At 46.2% G+C, this 25,730-nt stretch overlaps 1 protein-coding gene across 2 annotated transcripts in view; it reads right to left on the reverse strand.

Moving 5' to 3' along the window:
* Positions 1-5,629: 5,629 nt before the first annotated feature.
* BORCS5 (BLOC-1 related complex subunit 5) overlaps positions 5,630-25,730 on the reverse strand; it is a 714,757-nt gene continuing 694,656 nt past the window's right edge. For both annotated transcript variants that reach the window (XM_049783334.1, XM_049783335.1), the window contains exon 4: positions 5,630-5,929. In XM_049783334.1, coding sequence (XP_049639291.1) covers positions 5,699-5,929 — 231 coding nt within the window. In that variant the 3' untranslated portion in view covers positions 5,630-5,698. The remainder of the gene's footprint in view (positions 5,930-25,730) is intronic.

A 25,730-nucleotide genomic window follows, 5' to 3' on the forward strand; every position in this document is an offset into this window, starting at 1 on the left:
GAGGCGGCACCTGGGATGAGCCTGGAATTGGTTCTTCATCAATAGTATTTGGTGCCCGTGGAATAGATGGGAAGGTAAGGTAACTTACGGAACAGAAGCACAAACCAACTTCTCTCACATTCAGATATTTTACACCCAAAAAGCAAAGAGCCCTCCACGTCATCCTGCACACTGCAGGGTTTGACCACAGAGCCTAGCAACAGGGAAGAAAAGTTTTCCTCACTCTGACATTTGCACACGTGTCCATTTAACTTACTGACGATGCCTGGCTTTGCCCTGAAATGTCACCGCGAACTGCTCTCCACACAAGCAGTCAGATCCCAGGGAACTCAGCTACGTGAACTTGCAAACAGCAACACTTTGGAGTTCAGTAGGTAGGAGATTAAAAAACAGAGAAATAGGGGCCGGGCGGTGGCGCTGGAGGTAAGGTGCCTGCCTTGCCTGCGCTAGCCTAGGACGGACCGCGGTTCGATCCCCCGGTGTCCCATATGGTCCCCCAAGAAGCCAGGAGCAACTTCTGAGCGCATAGCCAGGAGTAACCCCTGAGTGTCACAGGGTGTGGCCCCAAAAAAAAATAAATAAAAAAAAAAACAAAAACAAAAAAAAAACAGAGAAATACCCAGAAATGTTTTTTTCTCAAAAAAAGCTGAGGAGTCACTGGACTTGCAGCCTTGGAATCTAAGCCCTGGAAACCGGCCAGCTCAGGCTGGACAGAGCTGGAAACTGAGGCGCAGCCAGATTAAATGACCTGCCAGAGAGTAAACTGAAAACTCCAGCCAGGGCCCAACTCTACCAACAAATTGCACGCAAATTTCCCTCATGGCCAACAATAACCAATAGCTTGAACAGGGAAGGGAATTCTGGGAAATGATTCAGCTTAGCCAAGTGGAGAACATTGCAAAACCACTGCACGCCATAAATATTAAATCATCTAAATTCAGGAAGTAGGGAAGCTATCGACTGCCCTCTTCCACCCAGTATTAAGAGGCCATACATCCTGAGGACCCAAAGCTGAATAACCACTACGTCTTGTCTAACTTATGAGAAGAAAGTTGGCTGAAGATGAGCTGGCAGAAGGTGTCCTCACTGGCTTTGTCAGCATCTTGTTCAATTTGTGCTGTGCTTTCATTCATTTGGAAACTGAATCAAGCACAGCAAGGAGAATGGCATCATGCCCTGGTCTATATTTATAGCTCTACAGACAACCTGCATTCTTTGAAAGCTACAAGCACATTCCTGTGTTCAAAACTGGGTTCTGAAAAAACCCAAAATGCCGCCAGGGGACAAGATGGTCATGTCATTAAAGGGGCAAAGCCATAAGTGGCCCAAAGGACTGGAGCACAGACTTTGCATGCTAGAGCCATGGTTTCCCCCCATCCTCTACCAGGACCAACCTTGAGCAATGCGCGTGTGGCCCCAAAACAAAAAACCATTACCTGTCAAAAGAAACAGGGTTTTTCCTGTGTTGTATTTATGACTTTTCAGTCAGTTGAAATAAAAATAAAATTAAGAGGAGCTGGAGTGAATACAGTGGGTAGGGCGCTTGCCTTGCACGTGGCTGACCTGGGTTCAATATCCAGCATTCCGTATGGCCCATAAAGTCTATTCTGAGACCAAGAGGGGACGTATCTGTGGTCTGCAAGGACGCAGATATTTGATCTGGACCCAGAGTGACCTGAGCTTGGTGCTAGAAGGACTCCCCAAAAATAAACTAGACAAGTCCTCACCCACCACCTTCCCAAGAGAAAAATGGCCGTATTCCTGCACCAAGCTCAAAAAGAATAATGGCTGCTGATACAAGTAGTCTGGTCCAGACTGATGCCTCTGTGGCATATGCAGAAGGGGGCCACGGGCAGCTTCCCCTTTCGGTATGAACTACAACAGCCCAATGCCACACCCTATATCCTCTGACAGAAATGGCCTGGCTCTGCAACTTAGCCTTATCAAACTGCCAACATGCCAAATTTGTTTTAGATATATAAATCCTATACCGCATTCCTCAATATTTTATAGTACTATCAGCACAGAAGTTTCACAGGAAATCTTACAAAAAAGTTACACAGTAATCTACCAAGTTCAGTGAGCCTAAACAGGATCTTAGAGGTTCAACAAGCTCCAACCACAGCCCAGTAAATTCTTTTTTTTTTTTTGGCCATACCCGTTTGACGCTCAGGGGTTACTCCTGGCTATGTGCTCAGAAATCGCCCCTGGCTTGGGGGGACCATATGGGACGCCGGGGGATCGAACCGCGGTCCTTCCTTGGCTAGCGCTTGCAAGGCAGACACTTTACCTCCAGCGCCACCTACCCGGCCCCAGCCCAGTAAATTCTTAAACACTAGCTTTAGTAACACCATGAAGAGATACAATAATCATTTTGAACTGACCCATATTGATCTAAGTCTTGAAAATGCCATTTTCCTTTATGTTGTAACAAACAACATGAAGTAAATTTGTTTGTAGCTGCAGGAGGGCAGGCTAAGGTAGTGGGGTAGGAGACTGGGGACACTGGTGAGGGAAGGGCACACTGGAAGTGGGACAGGTTTGAACATTAAGTGCCTTAAACTACTGTATTATTAACAACTTGGTAAACATAGTGTTGTAATTAAAATTGGGGGGGGGGGACAAAAAAAACGATAAACCAGACACCACACAGGTCCCAGACAGATTCCTCTTTCACACAAGGTCTCTGATTCTACACTGGGAACGGAGTCTGTCTGCCCTTAAACAGCTGAGAATGATGAGGGAACCAGAATGATTTCTAGACAGAACAAGGTAAAATCAGAGAAGAGAGACCTTCATGACATCGAGAAAAGCAAACTCCCTGACAAAGGATTCAAAATGATGGTTATGAATATAGTCACCCAACTTGAACTGAAGGGTGCGGAAGAGAGCAAAAAAGCCCTAGAGTAAACAAGTTATGACATTGAAGATACGATGATCAACCTGGAAAACACAATGGAGGGATTCAACAGCAGACTCGGAAACAGCAGAAGAATAGGTAGGTTCCTGAGCGTTAAGAACAAGAACGTTTTGACCCAAATATAAGCAGCACAAAGGAAAAACGGTCCCTAAAATATGAAATTCACTTATGACAGATGAAGATAACATAAAGCAGAGTGGCATTTGCATCTGAGGTGGCCCAACAGAAGAGCAGAGGGGTAGAAAACTTAGCTGGAGAAATAATGGCAGAAAGTTTCCCAATCTGCAGGAAACCGACAACCAGGACAGATATTTCCTAAGGAGATAAACCAAAGAGATCCGCACCCAGGCACAACGCACTGCAGCTGTCGAAACTCACTGAAGCAGTGGGAGAGAAAGCAACATGTGATATACAAGAGAACCCTGTGAAATCTGCCGATTTTTAGCAGGAATGTGAAGTCAGAGTCAGAGCATATTCAGAATGCTGAAGGGAGAGAACAACCTTCCAACCAAGCACTTTGTCCCTAAAGAAATGAAGGAGAAAATGAAGGAGAGTTTCCCATAGACTAAAGCTAGAAGAGTTTATCACCACCAAACTGGTCTTACAAGAAATACTAAAGGACTGCTGCAAGCTGAAAATAAATTGTACTAGGTAGTGAAAAGGCCCTTTCTGGCAGAAGTAAATAAAGAAAAAGATGGGGGACAAAGCTAGCATAGGGGTTACAAGACCAAGCAGGGCAAAGACTTGGGATAGTATGGTGGAAGAACTTAAGCACGAGACAATCTCCAGCACCACCCCACATATGCTGAGCAGTCCTGCTGTATTGAATCCCTGGCAACACAAAGTGTGTGACTGCTGGTGTATCACAACTACATGTGTACAAGCACTGAAACCAAGTATGCAACCCCAAGCAACTAAGCGTGTGAAAACCATAATACACAAGCCTGTGGTAGAATACTATACAGCTATGAAAAATGAAGCCATGCTATTTGGTGTAGTATGAGTGAAATAGAGAGATAAATACCATATGATTTCCTTTATATAGAGAACCTTGGGGGAAAAAACTCATAAGATACATAAATTAGAAATTACTGGAAGAAAAGGGCTGGGGCCTAGGAGAAATGGGTGAAGGGGAACCAAGAGTTATAAATGTACAGTTGCAAAAGAAATCCAGGGAACACATATTGGAGAGACCCCACTGTGCCACATGGGGTCCACTGGCTTTTTAATTTGGGAATTTGGGAACTACACCCAACATTGCTCAGGAGCTACTCCTAGCTGTGTGCTTAGGGGGTCACTGCTTGCAGTGCCAATGGGATCATGCAGTGCTGGGGACTGAACCTGGGCATTTCACATGCAAAGCATTGCTTAGCCCTTTGAGCTATCTCCTTGTGATTTTATTGGCAATTTGAAAAATAGCAAAGACTAGATGAGAAACAGACTTACTGTATTATTTCACACAACAGCAGATATCAAACTGTGATGCTGTCCACCTGAAACTGGTATAATGTCAATTATTCTTCCGTTAAAAATAAATACTTGGGCCTGGAGAGATAGCACAGTGGTGTTTGCCTTGCAAGCAGCCGATCCAGGACCAAAGATGGTTGGTTCGAATCCCGGTGTCCCATATGGTCCCCTGTGCCTGCCAGGAGCTATTTCTGAGCAGACAGCCAGGAGTAACCCCTGAGCATCGCCGGGTGTGGCCCAAAAACCAAAATAAATAAATAAATAAATAAATAAATAAATAAATAAATAAATAAATAATATAATATAATAAATAAATAAATAAATAAATAAATAAATACTTGCTTCACTGAGGTTCGAAGAAATTCAGGAAGCTAGATGGGGCTCCACATTGAAATTCCAACTCCTGAGAATTTCTTGGTTCCCAACTCTGAGTGTGGCCTGCCTACCTCCCCTAGTCCTCCCTCCACTTCTCTGCTTCAGTCTTCCCCCAGGAAACATTCATGGCACGCGGAATGGCACTAAGCACTTCCGTGGTAACCTGAATCCTACATTTTCTCAACATCGCTAAAAACTCACAGCAGCTCTTCTCTCCCACCAGTGTCAAGTCACTGGGCCAGCACCTATACATCCAACAGGGTCAAGCCAAGTAAAACCACTGGATGTATCTTCTGTGGCTTGTGGCAAAGCTACAGGCTAAAGGAGCTAATAATGTAGATGCTGGATCCGAGCTCATTACAAAGGCTGGTGTCTTGCAATGATACCTGTCCACATATCAGGAGAGCAGCAACCGCCAGGGAGGTACCTGGTGATGAGGGACGGAAATGGAACCTGCAGTGTCTGATGATAACCAATGGACACCACAAGACAGACAGGCAGGTAGGCCTAATGGGATGGATGAGGTTGCAGAGAAACAAAGCAACAGACAGCACCACAAAGACTTGGGTCCAATGGGCTCTTTATGATTACAAGCCACCCTCAGAGTACCTGTGGAGGGGGACTCTGCAGCAAAGTTGCCCCCCTCCCCTTCCCTGCCTATTTCCATGCCACACACTAGATGAGGCAGGATCTGCTGCTCTCCAGTTAAAAATCCATCCCCATCCAGGTCTGGGACGCTGCAGAAAATTCCCAACTTTGCCCAGGTTCCACTACCACTGAAAACTGGGCTGCTTCCTTCTGCAGGGGGCAAAGGCAGCAAAGACAGGGATGGGCAAAGCCAGCCCGACACACACAGTATCCGCAGAGAGTTCCGGGGGTTGCTCTAGCCCAGTCCTGCCTCCTGCACACAGCCTGGTGGATGGACCGCCGTGCTCCCTAAAGCTTGAGCGCCCGCTCGGGTTTCATGCTGAAAGGCTCCAGGCGCTCGCCCTCCGGCAACATGCTGTTGAGTCTCTCCAGCAGCGGCACCGTCTGGTCAATGCCCATCTGGATGCGGCGCAGGATGGTGGACATCTCGTTCACCTTCTGCATCTGCTCCGCGTACTTGGCGTAGCGCTTCTGGCGCTCCTGCATGAAGCTGAAGAGGCTTTCTACATACTGATCCATCTGCGGAAGGAGGCAGAAGAGAGACGCATCAACCCTGGCTGGGCCCCAGTCTCTGAGCGGGACTGGGTGGCCAGCATGTGGCATGGGGCTCACGTGCCAAGTAGACACTCTAGCGCTGCATCTCTGAGGGGCACCCTGAGATGATGGGATGATCTGGGGGCTGGGGAAGTCTTAAGTGCAACAGAGGGAGGGTGGGATACTTTCTGCTTATTTGGTTAAAGGTAGATTTCATGTGTGCTGAGTGGGCTTTTCCTGGAAATGACCTAAGAGGAGCATTTGCTTTGCAGGAAGTGCAAGGGATCAAGGCAGTAAAGTGCAGCTCTAGTGGGGGCGATGGTGGGAGCTGTTATCCCCTGCCGAGACCCTGAAGTCTACCCCATCTGTCTATACTGGCAACAATCCTGGGCTTGGCCATCAGACAAGCCCTCTGCAGCCTGAACAGATCATTCTTGTTGAGGGGATGAGTTGAGTGGTATCCTAAGTGAGGCTCTGAGGGTCCCACAGTTGATTCTCAGGCAACCAGGCTGGTGATTCCATGCAAAGCCTGAGGAACCAGGCTGCATGCAACCAGACTGCATGATTCTATGAAAAGTCTGATTCTGATAGGGCAGGCCCTGTGGTGTGGGAACTCAGGTGAAATTGGATCTCTGAACCAATTTAGCTGCCCACTGAGAAACAGGTGTGCCACAGAGGGTGTGCCTGTTCATAGACCTCAGTGGATCTGCTTCCCCACTTCTCAGAGCCTGGGGTATTGGGGTACTTTCACAGTCCTGGTTTCAGCTCTTCAGAGCTCAAGTCTGTGGTCTAGCCAGAGCCCCTTCTCAGATGTTGCCTGCCCCTCCAGGCCAGGAGTGACCTGGTTAACCATCTGAAGCCATTCCGGACCCAGTCTTTGGGCACTTCTCGGATGGCAAGAATATCCACAACAGGCACAAAGCCCACACAGGCCAAGTCCAGCTGCCTGGGCCACTCTACAGACATATAGATGAGAATAGCAGCAGCTGAGGGGACAGGCTCAAAATCTTTTCTGCACTATCTACCTTTGTGATCTCAAATCAATCGCTCAACCTCTGAGCTTAGCTCTGTCACTCTTTAACTGGGACTCACAACAGCACCTGCCTTCTAGGGCTGCTATGTAGGATGATGAGATCAAGTATAGAACACAGTACTTAGAAGCAAGTGAACAGAAACAGAATGGCTTGAAACAGTTTCACACAAAAATGAGAGCGCCATGGAGCTGGAGCAGTGGTGCAAGTGGTAGGGCGCTTGCCTTGCACACACTAACCTAGGATCGACCCCCCAGCGTTCCATATGGTCCCCCAAGCCAGGAGTAATTTCTGAGCACATAGCCAGAAGTAAGGCTTAAGTGTCAACTGGGTGTGACCAAAAAAACAAAAACAAAAAAATGAGAGCACCAGGTGAGAAATTCAGTCAAGAAGGGCAGATAAGAAGTGAGGTGGAAGTTGTCTACACAGACACAATGTGGCCTTGTTCAAGCCTTATCATACCTGGTGTCTGTCTATCACGGTTAACAGTCTCCGAGGCTTGGCTTATGCAAGCCCTGAGACAATCCACCACTCTGCTTTTTGCTGACACGTTTTATTTCTGTTCTGAATCTCTGCTCCTGACATCTTACCAGAAAATCACACTACTCGTGCCAAAGATGCTTAACAAGTATTTCACAGGACATAGTAACTGCTTGTAATTTACCTACACATCGTCCATGGCTTTGGTCTACGTGGTATAGCCACAAGAATGTGTATGACCACTGTTCGATGCTTTCTAAGATGGTAACATGTTTTTCTTCAAGAACAATTCTGAGAGGGCTGTTGAAGTAAACGAGTTAAGGTGCTGGTCCAACCCGAGTTTAAATCCCAGTAACTCACATGATCCTTCAACAAGCATCTGGGGCCGGAGAGATAGCACAGCGGCGTTTGCCTTACAAGCAGCGGATCCAGGACCTAAGATGGTTGATCCAAATCCCAGCATCCCATATGGTCCCCCGTGCCTGCCAGGAGCTATTTTTGAGCAGACAGCCAGGAGTAACCCCTGAGCACCGCTGGGTGTGGCCCAAACCCAAAATAAATAAATAAATAAATAAATAAATAAATAAATAAATAAATAAATATCATGAGAAGTGACCTCTAAGCATAGAGTCAGGAATGAATACTGAGCACCACCATGTGTAGCCCCCTTATAAATAAATGATTCTCAGGACTGGAACAATAGCACACTACATAGGGCACTTGCCTATTGGGTGTGATTCAAAACAAAACAAAACAAAAAATAAATAAATCATTCTTTAAATATATTTTGAAAGAATCATAACTTTAGTAAATGATATCTGTTCCACTAGAGTACTGCTTCAAGAATTTTTCAATATAAAGTTTCCAGATAAAGTCATCTTTTCTTGGGGGGTGGGCATACCCTGAAGTGCTCAGCACTCAAGAATCACTCCAGGCTCAAGGGACCATGTGTAATGCTGTGGATAGAACCCAGGTCAACCTCGTGCCAGGCAAACACCTTACCTGCTATACTATCTCTCTGGCCCTCATAAATATTATCTTTTCAAGTAGCAATGTACTTTACAAAAGTCTAACATTTTTAATTTATTTTAAAATGTGTCATAGTTAAGATAATGTATTTAAAATGGCACTGACATGGCCAAAGGTTTATAATTTTAAGATAGAAAGATAAGTGATGAAAGGGACCAGAGTGGCACTCGTCTTATATGTTAACTAACCCAGGTTCAATCCCTGGCACCCCATATGGTCTCCCAAACCCCATCAAGAGTAATCCCTGGGGGCTGGAGAGATAGCATGGAGGTAAGGCATTTGCCTTTCATGCAGAAGGATGGTGGTTCGAATCCCGGCATCCCATATGGTCCCTGTGCCTGCCAGGAGTGATTTCTGAGCATAGAGCCAGGAGTAACCCCTGAGCTCTGCCGGGTGTAACCAAAAAAAAAAAAAAAGTAATCCCTTAAAACAAAGCTAGGAATAAGCCCTGAACACTACCAGGTATGGTCAAAACAAGCAAAGACATATGTTGTAGCAGTAAGAACTTCATAACTCTACTGTGCAGCTTTTGCATTCACAATCGTGGATTAGACATAAAATGGAGGAAAACAAGTTTAGCAGGTGAATGGAGGCCCACAGCTAATCAAACTAAATCTATAAGGATGAGACTGTGGCTCTTTCTGTCCCTGAGCTTTCTATGAGAAGCTAAAGAAAAAAAAAAAATACAGGGCTTAGAGACTAAAGTTTACTTTTTTATTTTTAAGTTCCACAGTTTCCAGCTTTTAGTATGAGCTCTCTCAATTAACGGAAGTCTCAAGTCTCAAGGTCAAAGTCTCAAGAAATAGTACTTTGCTACTTCCTGAGGAGGGCATTTTAGGAACTGGGGTGAAGAGAAGGAGCTGTGTGGGTGCAAGCCAGCTAACTAGGGCTCTCTGTTCCTCTACTCACATCCTAAACCCAGCTCTCTTTCTCTAAGGATGAGCTTTTTGCTGAGCTCCAAAATGGAATGAGTGGCACTGAGATATAATCCTGACCTTCCTAATGAAGTTTCGCTAGTTACGATAAAAATGGATAAATGTTCGAATTTCAGGCAGAAGGTCGGTGGTTCGAATCCCAGCATCCCATGTGGTCCCCTGAGCCTGCCAGGAGTGATTTCTGAGCCTTGAGCCAGGAGTAATCCCTGAGCGCTGCCCAGTGTGGACCCCCCCCAAAAAATGGATAAATGGAAGCCAGAGAGATAATACAGTGAGTAGGTGCTTGTCTTACACACACCTGACCCAGGCTTGATCCCCAGTATCCCAGATGGTTCCCAAAGCACTGCTAGGAGTACTTCTGAGCACAGAGCCAGGAGTAACCCCTGAGTATCACCAGGTATGGCCCCCAAACAAATGAATAAATGGAGGATGGGGCTGGAGCACAGTGAAGAGAGCATTTACCTTGCACGTGGCCATCCAGGGTTTGATCCCTGGCTTCTCATATGGTCCCCCAAGCCTGCAGAGAGCCAAGAGGAACCCCTGAACATCACTAGGTGTGGCCCCAAAACAAAAGATTAAAGGGAGGGGGCAGGTAGGAAAGACAAGATAGGGGTAGGGCACTTGCTTTGCATGTGGTCCACCGTAGTTCAAGTCCCCAAAATCCCAGAAAGTCCCCTTTGTCTAGCCACGAATGGTTCGCAGATGTAAAAGCACATTGGATTCCACTGAACTAGATGACAGTGAACAGAGCTTTTTTAAAAAGAGTCAATTTGGGCCAGAGAGATAGCAAGGGGTTGAGACACTTGCCCTGCATACATCTGACATTAGTCCAATCCCAAACACCAGATGGCTCATGGAACAATGTTGGGAACAACCCCCAGAATAGAGCTATGTGTGGCCTCAAACTCACTCCCCCAAAAGAAAAAAAAAAAAAAAACAGAAAAAATGTAAAGCTATTTTTTTACAATAAATTCCACCAAATACAATTGGAGGTCTAGTTCTGTGGTGATGAGACATAATGAAGACATTCTAAATTATTTGACACATTCAAAAAAAAATCACACCACGTTGATTTTTTTACATAAAGCTTCATCCTTTCACCTGTCCTGCATCGAAGAACAATTTATCTTCCCAATTCCTGAGCAATTAGCAACTGTCCCCAGAGCATTTCTCCAAAGATGCACAAACAGGTGTTCAACCCATGCAAATGATCAAGAACAGTCAATGGGGAATGAGTCACCAAAGCCACAAAGAGATGCCCTTACAGTCACACTGGGATGGCTGGTATAAGGGGACAAAACCTGGAGACACAGGAACCCTCACCTATTATTTGATGGGGATGTAAAATGGAGCCACTCTGAAAAACCAATTGGCAGTTCCTTCAAAAATTAAGTAGAAAGTTCATGTGCAACATTGTACTTTTACTCTTGGGTATATACCCAAGACATAAAATCTAGGATCATGCAGAACTTATACACAATGTTCATTGCAACATCACTCTGCATCAGTAGCCCAAAGTGCAGGCAACCCCATATGCCCAGACACAGAAGTGAAGGATACACTGATGCGGGGTTTAACATGGTTAATCCCTGGGAACATTAAACAGAAGGGAGCAGACACAGGAGGACAAATTTCTGATTCTATTTCCATGAAATGCCCAGATCTTCTGGAGACTGAAAGTTAATTAGCAGCTGCCAGTGTTGAGAGGATGGAAGTGACTGCTCATTTGGACAGGGGCGCTTTGGGAGGGGTAATTGTTTCAAAGTTACAGGTGCTGGTTGCACAACTCTGTCAATATACTCAAATCCACTGAATTGTGCACTATAAAAGGGTGTGTGATCTTTCTCAATTTAAGATAACAAACCTAAGAGCCTTTACTTCCTTCTTCCACCCCACAGCAGAATTCATAGGCCCGACCTAAGCTCAAGGTCCCTCCTGAGTCTGGACCCAGGCTGCCTTTGCTAGATGTCCTGAGTTCACAAAGAACACAATAAGCCTGTCTCTTGGCCCAGCTGGGCCCTGTAGAAATGGTCCTGAAACAAAGCAAGGCTAGGGGATATTTTGTAGCCACAAAGAATGAGGAAAGTTCAGTTCACTGTCATCATCCAAGGCAAAAAGTTAGGTTCATAAAAGCCTGGATCACACTGGCATCATTGTGTACCAACTTGCCCAAAACAGAAGCCACAGGTGACTCAAAATTCAAGTTCTCAACTACCACTTTTTCTTGCATTGACCTACTGTGGCTGTGTAATCTCGCTGGTTTGTTGGGCTACACCAGTCAGTGATTAGAAGACCATGAGGTGCTGGGGACCGAATCTGGGCCTCCCGCAGGCATAGCAAGTGCTCCAGCCCTTTGAGCCATCTTCCTGGCTCAACAGTGCATTCTTCTTGGTTTGTTTTGGGCCACATCGGGCAGTGCTCAGGGCTTACTCCAGACTCTGTGCTCAGGAAATCACTCCTGGTATAGCTGAAGGGACCATATGTGGTTGGTATTGGGGATTGAACCCAGGCCAACTATACAAACGGCAACTCCCTCTCCATCCCTCCAGCAATGCAGTCACAACCTTGCTGACAGGAAGCATTTTCCCCCTCTCTAAATCTAGAATGTTTCTTTATATCTTCAGAACTGTGGTTTACAATATTGTAAGCAACACCCATCACACCACCCAGCCCCACTCCCTGCCCCACACCTCCTGAAGATACCCCTCCATTGTGAGGGCCTGTATCCAGGCAGCAGCTCCACAAGTGGACTCTGACTTCTGTTTCCATCATCTCTGTAGAGTGCCATGGCCGCTGCTCCTACAGTGTGGCCCCATCTAACCCCTTCTCTATCTTCCATTCTATCACACATTCTCTCTGGACAGCTAACGGAAATGCGGGCAGGTTACAAAGGTTAGAGAGCAGTAGACTAGAATCCACTTTACCAGGTCGACCAGACATTCTGCTTCCCTGGTCTCCAGAAGAGCAGAAAACTCCCTGTACCACTGTCCTGGCTGCCTTACTCCTGCACAAGAGTCGCAAGATGGACACCTGCTTCAGCCAGCCTGGGCTGGCTGCCTGCAGTCAGTTTGTGGAGCATGTTGAGGCAGCCTGAGTCCCAAAGCACATAGGGAGCAATGGCAGCTTCTAGGAATTCTTACCCAAGCCTCACATGCCACACCTTTCCCTCTGAGGAAGCACTTTCTGGCAAGCTAAAAAAAAAAAAAATCACTGAAGTCCATTCTTGGGAGACACTTTTGGTACTTTGTATATGCAGATACTCCTCCTCACTTAATGACCAAGTTCCGTTTCAAAAAACTTGGTCGTTAAGTGAATTGGTCATTAAGTGAGGAACTGCATGTACTGTATACTGTTGTACAGTATATGTACAGTATATGACAACACAGAAATCTGAATAAGTAAAATAATGAGAAAGATCAAACTGAAAACTTCCACTTTTTTTTTTTTTTTTTGGTCACACCTGGCAGTGCTCAGGGGTTACTCCTGGCTCCATGCTCAGAAATTGCTTCTGGCAGGCACGGGGACCATATGGGATGCCGGGATTCAAACCATGACCTGCTGCATGAAAGGCAAACACCTTACCTCCATGCTATCTCTCTGGCCCCAACTTCCACTTGTTTTAATTTGCATAGGTTGTGTAATTTATACGCTGTACTGCAATGTATTACAGAACATGAAGTTAGTAAAGTAGGTACATTAAAGCACCAAAAACCACAGTACTGTACTGCTGAGTGTACAAGATGGAAAAAGGACATATAAAATAAAATAACGGTGAAGAGATGGTTGGAAGTGCGAGCTGTCGCTAAACAGGTAGGTCGTTAAGAGAGGAGCATCTGTACCTCATGAGGATGACCCAGGTGTACAGTTGACAAATGACTTCAACGTGATGGAATGCTGGGTCACAGTCACCAGCAGCTCCTCGAGAGGAGAAAGCACGAGTTTTTCACCTGTGGATCTACCCGCTGCCTCCTTCTCTGGGTCCCCTGGGCGATTGGCTTCTCTTAGCAATACAGTGGACCTGAGGTCACCCAGGTATGTCCAGAACGCACACCTGAACTCACACCTGTACATCACCTGCTTCCCTCCAGAGCCACATCATTCCCACGCCATGCCTACTCCATCCCGTGCCATGCCCACGCCCTTCACTGGCATGGCTCATAGCAAGCAACATATTCAAAATCAACTTTTCCAGTTTCAAGGGCAATTGAGCGAACACTTTCATCTCAGATTTCAGAAAAACAAACTCAGCAAACACAGTAAGAAGGCTGCAGGCAGACAGGACCAAGAACAGCTCAGCCTGCTGGTGCTCTCATGACTGGAATGACATTTGACTAGGATGCCCCTGTCCATGGAAGGGACCATGCCCTGGGAAAGAAGACCCCTCACAACAGGGCCTGCCAGAGCTAGGTGTAGGCCTCAGAGTCAACTATCCCATGCTAGGACCTCTGTCTAGTCTACCTCATCAAAGGAAATGAACAGTGAAAACGGGTCTAAAACCCAGTTTTATGGGAACACCACCTTAGCCCCAATGAAAACAGAAGCCTGTAGTTCATGAATGACGAAATCAAATGATATGGCCCCACTCAAACACATCCAGGCTCACAAAACAGCACCCGCTGAGGTGACCCAAGATCTGTGATCAGGAGGACACCAGAGACAACTGTCCACTGCTGCTTCCTTCTGGAGCCATCTGCACCCACTGCAGCTCCCTAGTCCACGGCTATTTCCTGTTATGCAAGGACCAGCAGACAATGGGCAGGCTGTGACCAGTGCTTTCATGAATTACCCCACAGGCTCAGTGGCATCTATTGCCACATAATGGACATTCTGAAGTGCCCCGGTTTCTTTTGTTCAAATGAGGCAGTGGAAGATCTCAGTAAAAGAACACATTTTATTTGGATTTTCCAGAAAATTAAGAGATAGCAGGACCTCAAGAATGTGAATTGCATCACTGGGTTTCGGTTACAACTAAGCAACTTGCCCAACACACCCCACTGTCTTTTTACTGGTTGCCGGGTGATGTCTGGGGCCTAGGGAGAAAGGAAAGTTCCAGACCTTTCAGCACTGGTGCCCAAATGTGGTTCCAATGGCAGAGCACAAGGCAGACAGTGGGGGCCCTGGATCCCATCCCTGGCTCCATATGGCCCCAGAGGGCACAGTGTTGAGTTCAGGAGTAGGGGGTCAGGGTGCATTTAAAGCTCATGGTTGGGGCCGGAGAGATAGCATGGAGGAAAGGTGTTTGCCTTGCATGCAGAAGGACGGTGGTTTGAATCCCGGCATCCCATATGCTCCCCTGAGCCTACCAGGAGTGATTTCTGAGCATAGAGCCAGAAGTAACCCCTGAGCACTGCCAGGTGTGACCCAAAAATCAAAAAAAAAAAATTAAATAAATAAAGATATAAAGCTCACCGCCAGAACACCCAGTCCTGGGGACCAGAACAATAGCAAAATGAGTTAAGTGCTTGCTTTACATGCAGCTGACCTGTGTTCAATACTTTGCACCACACATAGTTTCCAAGAACCAGGAGTAACAGCCAGGTGTGGTCCAAAATCTACAGTTCCCATTCCTCAGTTTGGGGCACACAAGCACTTCAGAAGGCCTCTAGCTTCCTCAAATGCACAGCCAGGCACTGGCCAATCTCTACAAAGTAGCTACCTCCACTCTATTCTGTCATGCTTGCACATGCCTCTCTTCCCTTGGACCTTTCTCACACAGTGTTCGGCCAACTCCAGCCACCCACCAAACAGGAAGGATTGTCACCTGGAAGATGGCAAGTGGTTTCCAAGTGTGCTGACAGCTGTAAAGGGCAGCTTTAAAAATGGGCAAGCCATGGGGCCGGAGAGATAGCATGGAGGTAAGGCATTTACCTTTCATGCAGAAGGTCATCGGTTCGAATCCCGGCGTCCCATATGGTCCCCTGTGCATGCCAGGAGCAATTTCTGAGCATGGAGCCAGGAAAAACCCCTAAGCACTGCCGGGTGTGACCCAAATACCACAAAAAAAAAAAATGGGCAAGCCTGGGGCCAGAGATAGCATGGAGGTAAGGCATTTGCCTTTCATGCAGAAGGACAGTGGTTTGAATCCCGGCATCCCATATGCTCCCCTGAGCCTACCAGGAGTGATTTCTGAGCATAGAGCCAGGAGTAACCCCTGAGCACAGCCAGGTGTGACCCCAAAACCAAAAAGAAATGGACAAGTCCAAAAAGGAGAGAGAGAGAGAGAGAGAGAGAGAGAGAGAGAGAGAGAGATGTAAAATGACTATGTTGGCTGGAAAAGTACACTTGTGAAGTGTGAAGGCTGGTGTACAATCCATGGCTGAAACTCAATCATAAACAACTTTGTATATATGGTGCTTAAATAAAATAATTGTAAAAAAAAAAAAAAAAAAAAAAAAGGAAAGAGGAGCCGGAGCGGTGGGACAGCAGTAAGGCATTTATTTGCCTTGCATGCACTAGCCTAGGACAGACTGTGGGTTGACCCCCTGGTGTCCCATATGGTCCCCCAAGCCAGGAGCGATTTCTGAGCACATAGCCAGGAGTAACCTGAGTGTCAATGGGTGTGGCCCAAAAAAAAAAGAAAGAAAGAAAAGGAATGGAAGGAAGGAAGGAGAGAGGGAGGGAGAGAGAAGAAAAGAAAGAAAGAAAGAAAGAAAGAAAGAAAGAAAGAAAGAAAGAAAGAAAGAAAGAAAGAAAGAAAGAAAGAAAGAAAGAAAGAAAGAAAGAAAGAAAGAAAGAAAGAAAGAAAGGAAGAAAAGAAGGAAGGAAGAGGGGAGGGAAGGAAGGAAGAAGGAAGGAAGGAAGAGAGGAAAAGAAAGAAAGAGAAAAGAAAGAAAGAAAGAAAGAAGAAAGAAAAGAAAGAAAGAAGAAAGAAAGAAAGAAAGAATGAAAGAGAAAGAAAGAAAGAAAGAGAAAGAAAGAAAGAGAAAGAAAGAAAAGAAAGAGAAAGAAAGAAAAGAAAAGAAAGCAAGAAAGAAAGAAAGAAAGAAGAAAGAAAGAAAGAAAGAAAGAAAGAAAGAAAGAAAGAAGAAAGAAAGAAAGAAGAAAAGAATGAAAGAAAGAAAGAAAGAAAGAAAGAAAAAGAAAGACAAAGAAAAGATCTAATGGGGACCAGGAAAACCAACATGGCAAGGAAAGTACTGAAGCCTGAGGCATAGATTAGAAGAGGGCCAGGGCACATGCTTTATTAGGCAGAAACCCCAGAAGTGGATGCCAGCACCAGATGGTCCCCTATGTACCTACACACCCTGTAAGTGACCTTAAAAGAATTTAGGGGGGGCCCGGAGAGATGGCACAGCGGTGTTTGCCTTGCAAGCAGCCGATCCAGGACCAAGGGTGATTGGTTCGAATCCCGGTGTCCCATATGGTCCCCCGTGCCTGCCAGGAGCTATTTCTGAGCAGACAGCCAGGAGTAACCCCTGAGCAATGCCGGGTGTGGCCCAAAAAAACAAAAAACAAAACAAACAAACAAACAAACAAACAAACAAAAAAAGAATTTAGGGGGTAACTTTTAGGTACTGTAGCAGTCAGAAGATCTGAAGATTTCAGGTAGCTTTCCAAGAAGGCCTTCCTGGACCCCTGGACCTCAGATACTATCCCTCAGACAAACAGCCTCTATTTGCCTCCACGTGTTTATTCTCAGCATGCAGGACTAGGCAGCATGTGACCTCTGACTTTCCTGCCAGGGTCAGGGCTCACTCCCTCAGGGATTGTTCCCCAGGAGGCCAGAGCCTAGTACCAAGCCAAGTGGGAACCCAGGGGCAGTAAGGGAGTCGAGCACGTGCAAAAGCAAGAGATGCCGCCTGCAGCCAAGGGACAGCCCTGGAAGGTCCATGTGTGAGGAGTAAAAGGAACAGATGGAGCCCAAGGACGTCAACATAGAAAAGGAAACTAGGAAGAAACAGGTTTTGCCCACACCACACTGATGTTCTCTTTACTTAAAGCCAACCACAAGGAAACGCCTCAGTTCCGTCTCCCATTTTCTCAACTATATTTAGCAAAGCTGAAGTCATATGCCTCAACAATGCTGAGAACTGGTTAGGTTGTTTTTGCTTTCATTAATGTTGGAACTCTGAGTGTTTTCCTCACATGGCTGATTTTTACGGAGCAGGATTTAAACCAGGTGGAATTTGCCAGACTCCAGCGCTACCTTTCTGAATCTTGAAACAGAATCACAGTCCCTGGCACCACCCAGTGGCCCCTCTGGTTTGAAGACCAGGAATTGAATTGGGTTGGTAGCATTTAAGGCAAGTTCCGACCTCTCCAGTCCAACACTGGCATTTTTCAGGCATGTAAGGTCAAAGATGACACCAAGAGGCAAGGACTGATGATCACATGGCAGACCACGTTCCTTCCATGTGAAAGACCCTGGGTTTGATTTCCTCATTGCCCTGCTTAGTCTCCAGCACCTCCCAGACTCAAGCCTCACTAGGATTGGCTCTAGACCTCTAAGTACCTTTCTAAGGAAAGGGAGTACCCTTTCCCTAATAAAAGGAAGATACAGAAGGTCCAAGCTGTATATGACAGAGTACACACTAACTCCAGCTCCTAGACTCCTTAGAAAAGGCTGCTGCCAGCCAGAGTGAGGTATGACACTTTAGGGTTTTGCCCATAAGAATCTAAGATATTGGGGAAGTCACATGTCTTGCATGTGGCTGACCTGGGTTCTGTCCCTACCATCCCATAGGGTCCCTTAACTACTGTCAGAAAAGACCCCTGAGCACTGCCAGGAGTGCCGTGTCCCCATTCCCTCCAAACTTCCATCTATGCTACCCACTCTCCTTCCCCTATGACACTCATGCCAGCAGCAAAGTGGCCCTTGGGCATGGTAGTCACAAGATAGCGGGGAGCCCTGAACTCAACAGTCACCCACTGGCCAAAGCATGAGCGAGAAACCCCCTTCTACTGCCTTTGAGTCATTTTGTGTTCTCGCTTGACCAAGTGCTATTGTCCCCATGACTACGCTCTAACTTCATGGTCTCCAACTCCAGGACACAAGCCAGCTTCCCGTCGCTACATGGTGTGCCAGACTATCACCCCCTGGCACCCAGCCTGAATCCCTCCAGTGCCCCTCACAGGCACTCCTGCTGGCCCAGGCAGAGAGCAAGGCCTGGGCCCTGTGTAACAGAATCCCTATGTATGGGGCACACTGGGAACGGGAAGGGAGGAACTGGAGCAAAATGGGGTTGCTGTTCACACATGTTCGTATGTCTGCATCCAGCACTCAAAAGGGGTGAAATACCGGAACAGTCAAATAGCAGGGCTTTTGCTCAGGCCTCGCCAAGAACTACAACAGGCGAGGAATAAAGTCAACTGGGCCTTCTTCCAGGCATTCTGTCTTTTGGCAGGCCAGGGCTGGTGTAGAGGAAGCGTGAGGCCAGGCCTGAGGAAGTCGTGTACCGCATAGCCAGACAGCGCAGGCTAAGTCCATCTGTGTTTCCTGTCCTGCCAAGGACCAGCTATACTTCAGATGGAAGAAAAAGGTTGCCTAAAGGACAGAAGAGAGCAATATGCCACTCTATTGTGAGTCCCCACAAGTCACCCCAATGTAAGAGAGGGACCCTGCAGCTCTCTTGACAGGCCTTGAACTCAGAGTTCTAGCAGATTCAAAGCCCAAGGAAAATATGTAGTTTGCACTTACATTCCATATATAACATCTGATGGGGTCACAGAAAGAGCCACAGGAAGGACCACCCCTACTGGTTCACTGGCCACTGGTGCTTATTCCCAGGTTTGGGACTACAACCTGCCAAGGAGAGGGATATGAGTGCAGGTCAGCCCTGAGGCTCTCTAGGGAGCCCCAATTTCTCTCACTCTGGGGAGGAAACAAAGTACAGAAACACAGGGCAGGTCTGGTCCCATGAAAAACTCCACTGCTGACCCAGCTGTGCTGTGTGCACAGACCCAGGACCCAGAGCTCACTTCTTTGCACCCCAGCTGAAGATGGGGAGCGAGAAAGAGGACATATGCTGGTGGCAAGGGAGAGTCCAGAGGAGCACTCAGAGGTCCCTAAGCAGTCTTCAAGGAGAATAAGACCAGGAAGGTGGGCACGAGCTCAGGCATTAGCAAGGATCAAAGTGTCTTAGATGGAGGTTTTGTGCAGTGCCTGAGAGCAACCTGGGGCCTCATTATAACCCCATGGCTCTCAATGGTTTACTACTCTTTAACTGCTCCTGTGACTCTCCATTCAAGCCTTCTTATAGGTGTTTTCAAAGGAGGTTAAAACTGAAAATGTGGAGCCCACAGAACCCTAACCAGGCTTTGTCTCAGTGAGAAGATATCACGATCTGAATATACTGATCCCAAGGAATTGAAGACAAAATCCAGGTAGTGATCAGGCACAGTTCAAATGCCCCTAATGTCCTTGAAGGCTGTATAGTAGCCCCCAGAACACATTCCACACCCCAGTGAGAGGCATCTGTACCCAGAAAAGGCCAATTCATTTCTTCTATCAAACTTTCCATTAACCCAGATTTCAATGAGAGATGAGACACATACACCCACCCATCCCCAGAGCTGCCTGCCACCACAAATGCACAAATGCACAGCTAGAAAGGTGAGAGACATGTGAGGATCAGTCATCACTGCCGACCCCTCTTGTGTTTCTGATGCCCCATCTTTCCCACTTGACACCTTCAGTCACTGAGCAGAATAAGCAGCTACAATGAGGGCAAAAATGTGCAAAGTCACATCTTTATGGCATGAAAGAAATCAAGCAGGGTTTGAAGGGGTATTGAAGCAGAGCTGAAAACACCAATATGGAAATGTTATTGCATGAAGTACTTTCACCTGTGCCACTTCAGGAAGCTGTTCTTTCTGGCCATTATTTATATTAAAGTCACAAACAAAAGGGACCCAGGCCATAATACTGTGGGTAGAGTGTTGCCTTGCATGCAGCAACCCAGGTTCAATCTCTAGCACCCTTTATGATACCCTGAGACTGACTATCAGTATTTGGGGGGGGGAGTGGTTTGGGCTACACCGGTGACACTCAGGGGTTATTCCTGGTTATGCATTACTCCTGGCTTGGGGGACCATATGGGACGCCAGGGGATCGAACCATGGTCCGTCCTAGGCTAGCGCACACAAGGCAAATGCCTTACTGCTTGCACCACTGCTCAGGCCCCCAAAGTAATTCTTGAGTGCAGAACAGGAGTAATTCTGAGCATCACAGGGTGTGACCCCCAAAAATATATTTTTAAATACAAACAAAAGAACAAGAAGAGAGCTCACATGCTTTGCATGTGGGAAGCCTAGGTTTGACCCCCCAACACCACCTGAAGCAGCTCCCAAGCTGGGTCATCTCTGAGCCTCAGCAGATGAGGCCCAGGACAAGCAAACGAACAAAAATAAGAGCTAATGCTACAGTGTTTATATGGCAGAGGTGAGCTCAGATACATTAGAATGTAATGTATGTAATGTAAAGAGCCCAAATACATATTCATATAATTAATTCATATACTAATGAATACATTAGTGTTCATTAGCCCTCACAGGAACTTCTCTGAAGTGAATGCTATTCTATTTTGGAGGGTGGGGGAGGCCCATACCCAGTGTTTCTCAGGTCTTACTCCTGACTCTGCACTCAGGAATTACTCCTAGTGGGGCTGAGAACCATATGTGGTACCAGAGATGGAACCCAGACTGGGCTGTGTGCAAGGCAAGCACTCCATCTCACTATATTATCACTCCAGCTCCCAGTAGGGTTCAATTTTTGTTGAAAACAGAGGTCACTGGAGCAGCTCATGAAGGTGCTTTCACTTTAATTTGGTGGTTGTTTTTTGAGGTGCTGGGCATGGAGCTCCAGGTCTCAATATGTGAGGCAGTGTCCCACTGCTGAGCTATGTGTTGGACCCAACTATGGTCCTTTGTTCAGGAAAAATTTCTTGGAGCCAAAGTCGTTCTGTAAATCTTGAAATTACTTTTGTTCATACTATCACTTCTCTGTAGTCAATGTTCTCCTCCCTGTTCCTCTTCATCTGTTCCCTAGAACCTAGTTTTCCTTGCATACTAAGGTTTAAATAAGTTTGCCTCTCCCAGCCTCATTGGTACAGAACTTGTGCTAGAAATGCTTGGGGACTCTTCTCTCCTCGCCCACCTGAAAAGAGTACTATATCCCTCAAGCTTGGGTCTCCTGGGCTGCACGGGATCTCAGCACACAAGGACATGGGAAAACAGTGTTTCCAGGGCCAGGACACCAGAGGCCGGCCGACACAATTCGAGAGGCTGATGGTGGAATCTCCCTGGGCTCCTCTGTCCAGCGTTCACATCTGTAAGACAAACTTTCCATCCAGGGGCCCCATCCAAATTTAGTAACAGGAAAGCTTCGCCGAGTCCCTGCTTGCTTTTCTCTGACTCAGAAACAGTTATAGCCCTGTTTCCTTTTGAGCCCAAATTAAGCGATCACAATCAGTCTGACTTTATGGGTCTCTGGCTGATCTGGGCTCTACACTTCCACTAACACACATGCTCTGTAGTTATTAACTTGCTTGGTTTCAACACATAGAGCATTATGTGACTTCCTCGCACTTACAACCGAATCCCCAGGAAACATCTGGAATAATATCCGAGAGCCGCTGTTTGATCAGAACGACATCCTCTGCTTCGCTAATCTGGAAGTGACTCATTCCAACCCTGAGGTATGAAGAAAGCACAGAGGGGTGTGCTTCTCAGGAGTAGAGAGAGCGTGGCATTGGGGAAGTCCTAAGCCTCTTCCATTGGAACTAACACCTGAGGTGCAGCTGGTACTATCAGCTGGTCCCCAATGGACAACAGTCCTGGGTCACAACCAACTATTCAGAGTGACTCCCAAAGCTCCTCAAACACAATCTTCACCTCAGTCTGCAGAGCACCTTTCTTAACACCAATTCCAACAAAATTCATTTAGAATGCCACACTGGGGCCGGAATAATAGCACAGCAGTAGGGTGTTTGCCTTTCCCATTGCCAACCTGGAATGAACCAGGGTTCGATGCCCGGAATCCCATGTGGTCCTCCGATCCTGGCAGAAGTAGCCCCTAAGCACTGGGTGTGGTCCCTCCCCCCAAAAAAGAACACACTTTCCCAAGTTTTAGATCTGACTAGTTTGAAGTATTTTAACCTCTCCCACCCAAATTAAGGTATTACTAAACCTGTTAGCTTTGAGGGGAATATTGCACTGTGCTTTGGGGAAAAAGTTCTGTACTAATGGACTATGAATTCATAAAGATCTCCTGGATTCATGATGGTTAAGTGTCTGGTAACCATGGTAACTGTCTAATTTGAATTCCTGTACCAAGTAAGGTTTTGTGAGATGCTCACTTAGAAAACATCGAAAGGACCTGTAAGAAAGAACTCTCAGAATTATTTTTCTGACTTTTTCCTAAATCTAAAAAATTAATTCAAATGCAAACATTTATATAAAAGTCCTTTACCCTTTTTTTGGTGGTACATAACTGGCAGTACTCAGGGGTTACTTCCAGCTAAATGTGCAAGGTTTATTCCAGTAGTGCTCAGGGGATCAAGTGGTATCAGGGATCAAACCCAGGACTCCCATGCAAAGCTGATGCTCAGCCCTTCACACCATCTCTGCAGTGCCAGAACCTTCACTTTCAAAGCCACACCCTCCAACATGTAGTTTTCAGTGAAGCAAGATAGTTTTTATTAAATGAAAGATGTAATGGAAGAGAAAGAGAGAAAGTATGTGTTCAAGAGAGGACATGATGTTCTCCAGAGTAGAAAAATCAAGCAAAGAGCACAAACAGGCAAGTCCCACAGAGAACATGGGCTTGAAGAGCAAACCAAAAGCTTCTGAATGAAATTAAACACCAAGAATATGCTGCAAAACAGACCAGTGGGGAAAGTGGGAAGTAAGTAGGTGTGAATAAAGCTGGATAGATCCCAGGACAAGGCCCCCTAGCAGTGAGGCCAAGCTGGTTTGCACCACTTATTTGCATGAGTGTAAAAATCCTGTCCTTTGCACCAGCAAAGACCTTCTGACAGGCACTCAGGACTGAAAAAGGTGAGTTCTTTCTTTCTGTCCCAACCTCCTAATCCAAAAAGGATGACTGTGGATCAAAGGGACTAATTTAGTATACTTATTTAGAAAAGTAGTACTCTAAATCAAGGTTGCTTAAATTTTTTTCCACTCGCCACCTCTTTGACTCAAGAAAATTTTATGATCTCTCAAATATATAAAATCAGGCTAGGGCCATCAACTATGCCTTGGGCAGATGGTCTGACTGTAGAAGGCCCAGTTCAGTGTCCAGTAATGCATGATCCCCCAAGCCCAGCACCAGGAGCCCCTAGACACTATGGCAAGTGGTCCCCAAACCAAAACAGGTATACATATCTACTAATAACAAACATTAATTTTAAAAAAATAATCCTGTGACTCCCCTCACTGAGCTAGTACCCAAATATAACCTTATTAAACTAGTGAATCACAGCCCCTCTACACTTGCTGGCGTGAAGAGAGTATTAACACAAAGAACAATGAGGCCACAATGGGGGGGAGGGAGTTCGACAGGTAGTGGTGAGGGGATCTAGGCACTTTGATGGTGGATGTGACAAGTGCCCTACTTGCTATACTATCATTCCAACACTTATATTAAGAAAAACAATATTTTTTGGTTTTTGGGTCACACCTGCTGGCACTCAGGGATTACTCCTGGCTCTGTGCTTAGAAATCGCTCCTGGCTGGCACAGGGGACCATATGGGATGCCGGGATTTGAACCACCATCTGTTCAAATGAGCTGCGTGCAAGGCAAATGTCCTACTGCCATGCTATCTCTCCAGCCCCAATAAAAACAATGTTTAAACCCAACTTGATAGGTCTTGAAAGATGGTAGAGTGGGTAGTGCAATTGCTTTACACACAGCCAACTGGGGTTCTGTCTCCGGCACCCCGTATGGTCACCTGAACACCTCCAGGAGTGATCCTTAGCAGAGAGTCAAGAATAAGCCCTGAGCACTGCTGAGTGTGGCCCATAAACAAAATAACAAAGACAATTAAAAAAACCCAAATGATACCAAAGACAACTCAAAGGATTGGAGAGCATGTCTTGCATAAGGACCAAAATTTCATCTCTGATATCAGAGGCCCCCCAACACTGATGACCCCAGCTTAGATGGGCCTGAACAGCACTACAGCCTCATGTTTGAGGACTGGCAGATCCACACAGCCAGAATATCTCCAGGAGAGACCCCTAGGCTTTCGAGCACTGCAGGGAAGTGCTCCAAAACAAAACAAAACAAAACAAAACAAAACAAAAAAAACAAAAAACAAGTAATTCTAATGTTTAGCTTATGTTTAGGACCAGGACCATGATGCAATAAAACAAGCTGACACTATCAGGAGAAGACAGGCAAGAATGTAACAAGGTATATTTACTCTTCCTTTTGTTTCTGTGGTGCCAAAAATCAAATTCAAAGCCTCACACAAGCTCTGATGAGGAATGTGCTGTTGAGCCTCACTCCAGCCCTAACAGCCCATGCTTAGCCTCCAAGAAAAGAAAGAGACTGACACAGTGTGCACTAGGGAAGCACTGAGCCCTGGAGAAGCTGGAACATGCCAGTCTGCAGCCAGAGCTAACGGGCACTCTGCAATGTCACGGACATGCTCTACCTGCAGAGAATTGGTAACTGATCAGCACTGATTAACATCCCTGTGCTGGTCTGCTTCCTTCTCTCCATCTTTGGACCTGGATCAATATTAGGGCTTTCACCAAATTACTCCAGGAAATGTCATTCCCATAAATGTTTTCTTTTTTTTTATTCATTGTTTTTTTTTTTTTCATTGTGGTGCTCAAGGCTGACTCCTACTCTGTGTTCAGAGATCACTTCTGGGGACCTTAGAAGGCCATATGGATAGAACCTAGGTCCGTTACACAAAAGGCAATCATCCTACCCATAGTACCATCATTGTAGCTCAAGGTGTGAGAGAGAGAGAGAGAGAGAGAAGAGAGAGGAGAGAGAGAGAGAGAGAGAGAGAGAGAGAGAGAGAGAGAGAGAGAGAGAGAGAGGGAGAGGGAGAGGAGAGGAATGTATGCTACTGAACTAGTAAATTGCAAGCAAAGGTCAGGGTTTGTGTGTAATACCTGCTGACAATACTCAGGATCATTCCAATCATGGCTCTGAGAACGATACAGGGTTCGAAGGATCAAACCCAAGTCAGTCATGTGCAAAGCTAGCACCTTACCTGCCAAACTATCACTACAGTCCCCCATAAGTGGTTTCTCCATGAGAATTCCCGACCTTTTCTTTAGTAGATGCTACTTTAAACCATTGGGACTATAAATCCCTCCTTAATTATAAACTTTAGACAAGGTACCTACTT

Source organism: Suncus etruscus, chromosome 11, assembly GCF_024139225.1.
Source record: "Suncus etruscus isolate mSunEtr1 chromosome 11, mSunEtr1.pri.cur, whole genome shotgun sequence".
In the NCBI taxonomy this organism is placed as follows: domain Eukaryota; kingdom Metazoa; phylum Chordata; class Mammalia; order Eulipotyphla; family Soricidae; genus Suncus; species Suncus etruscus.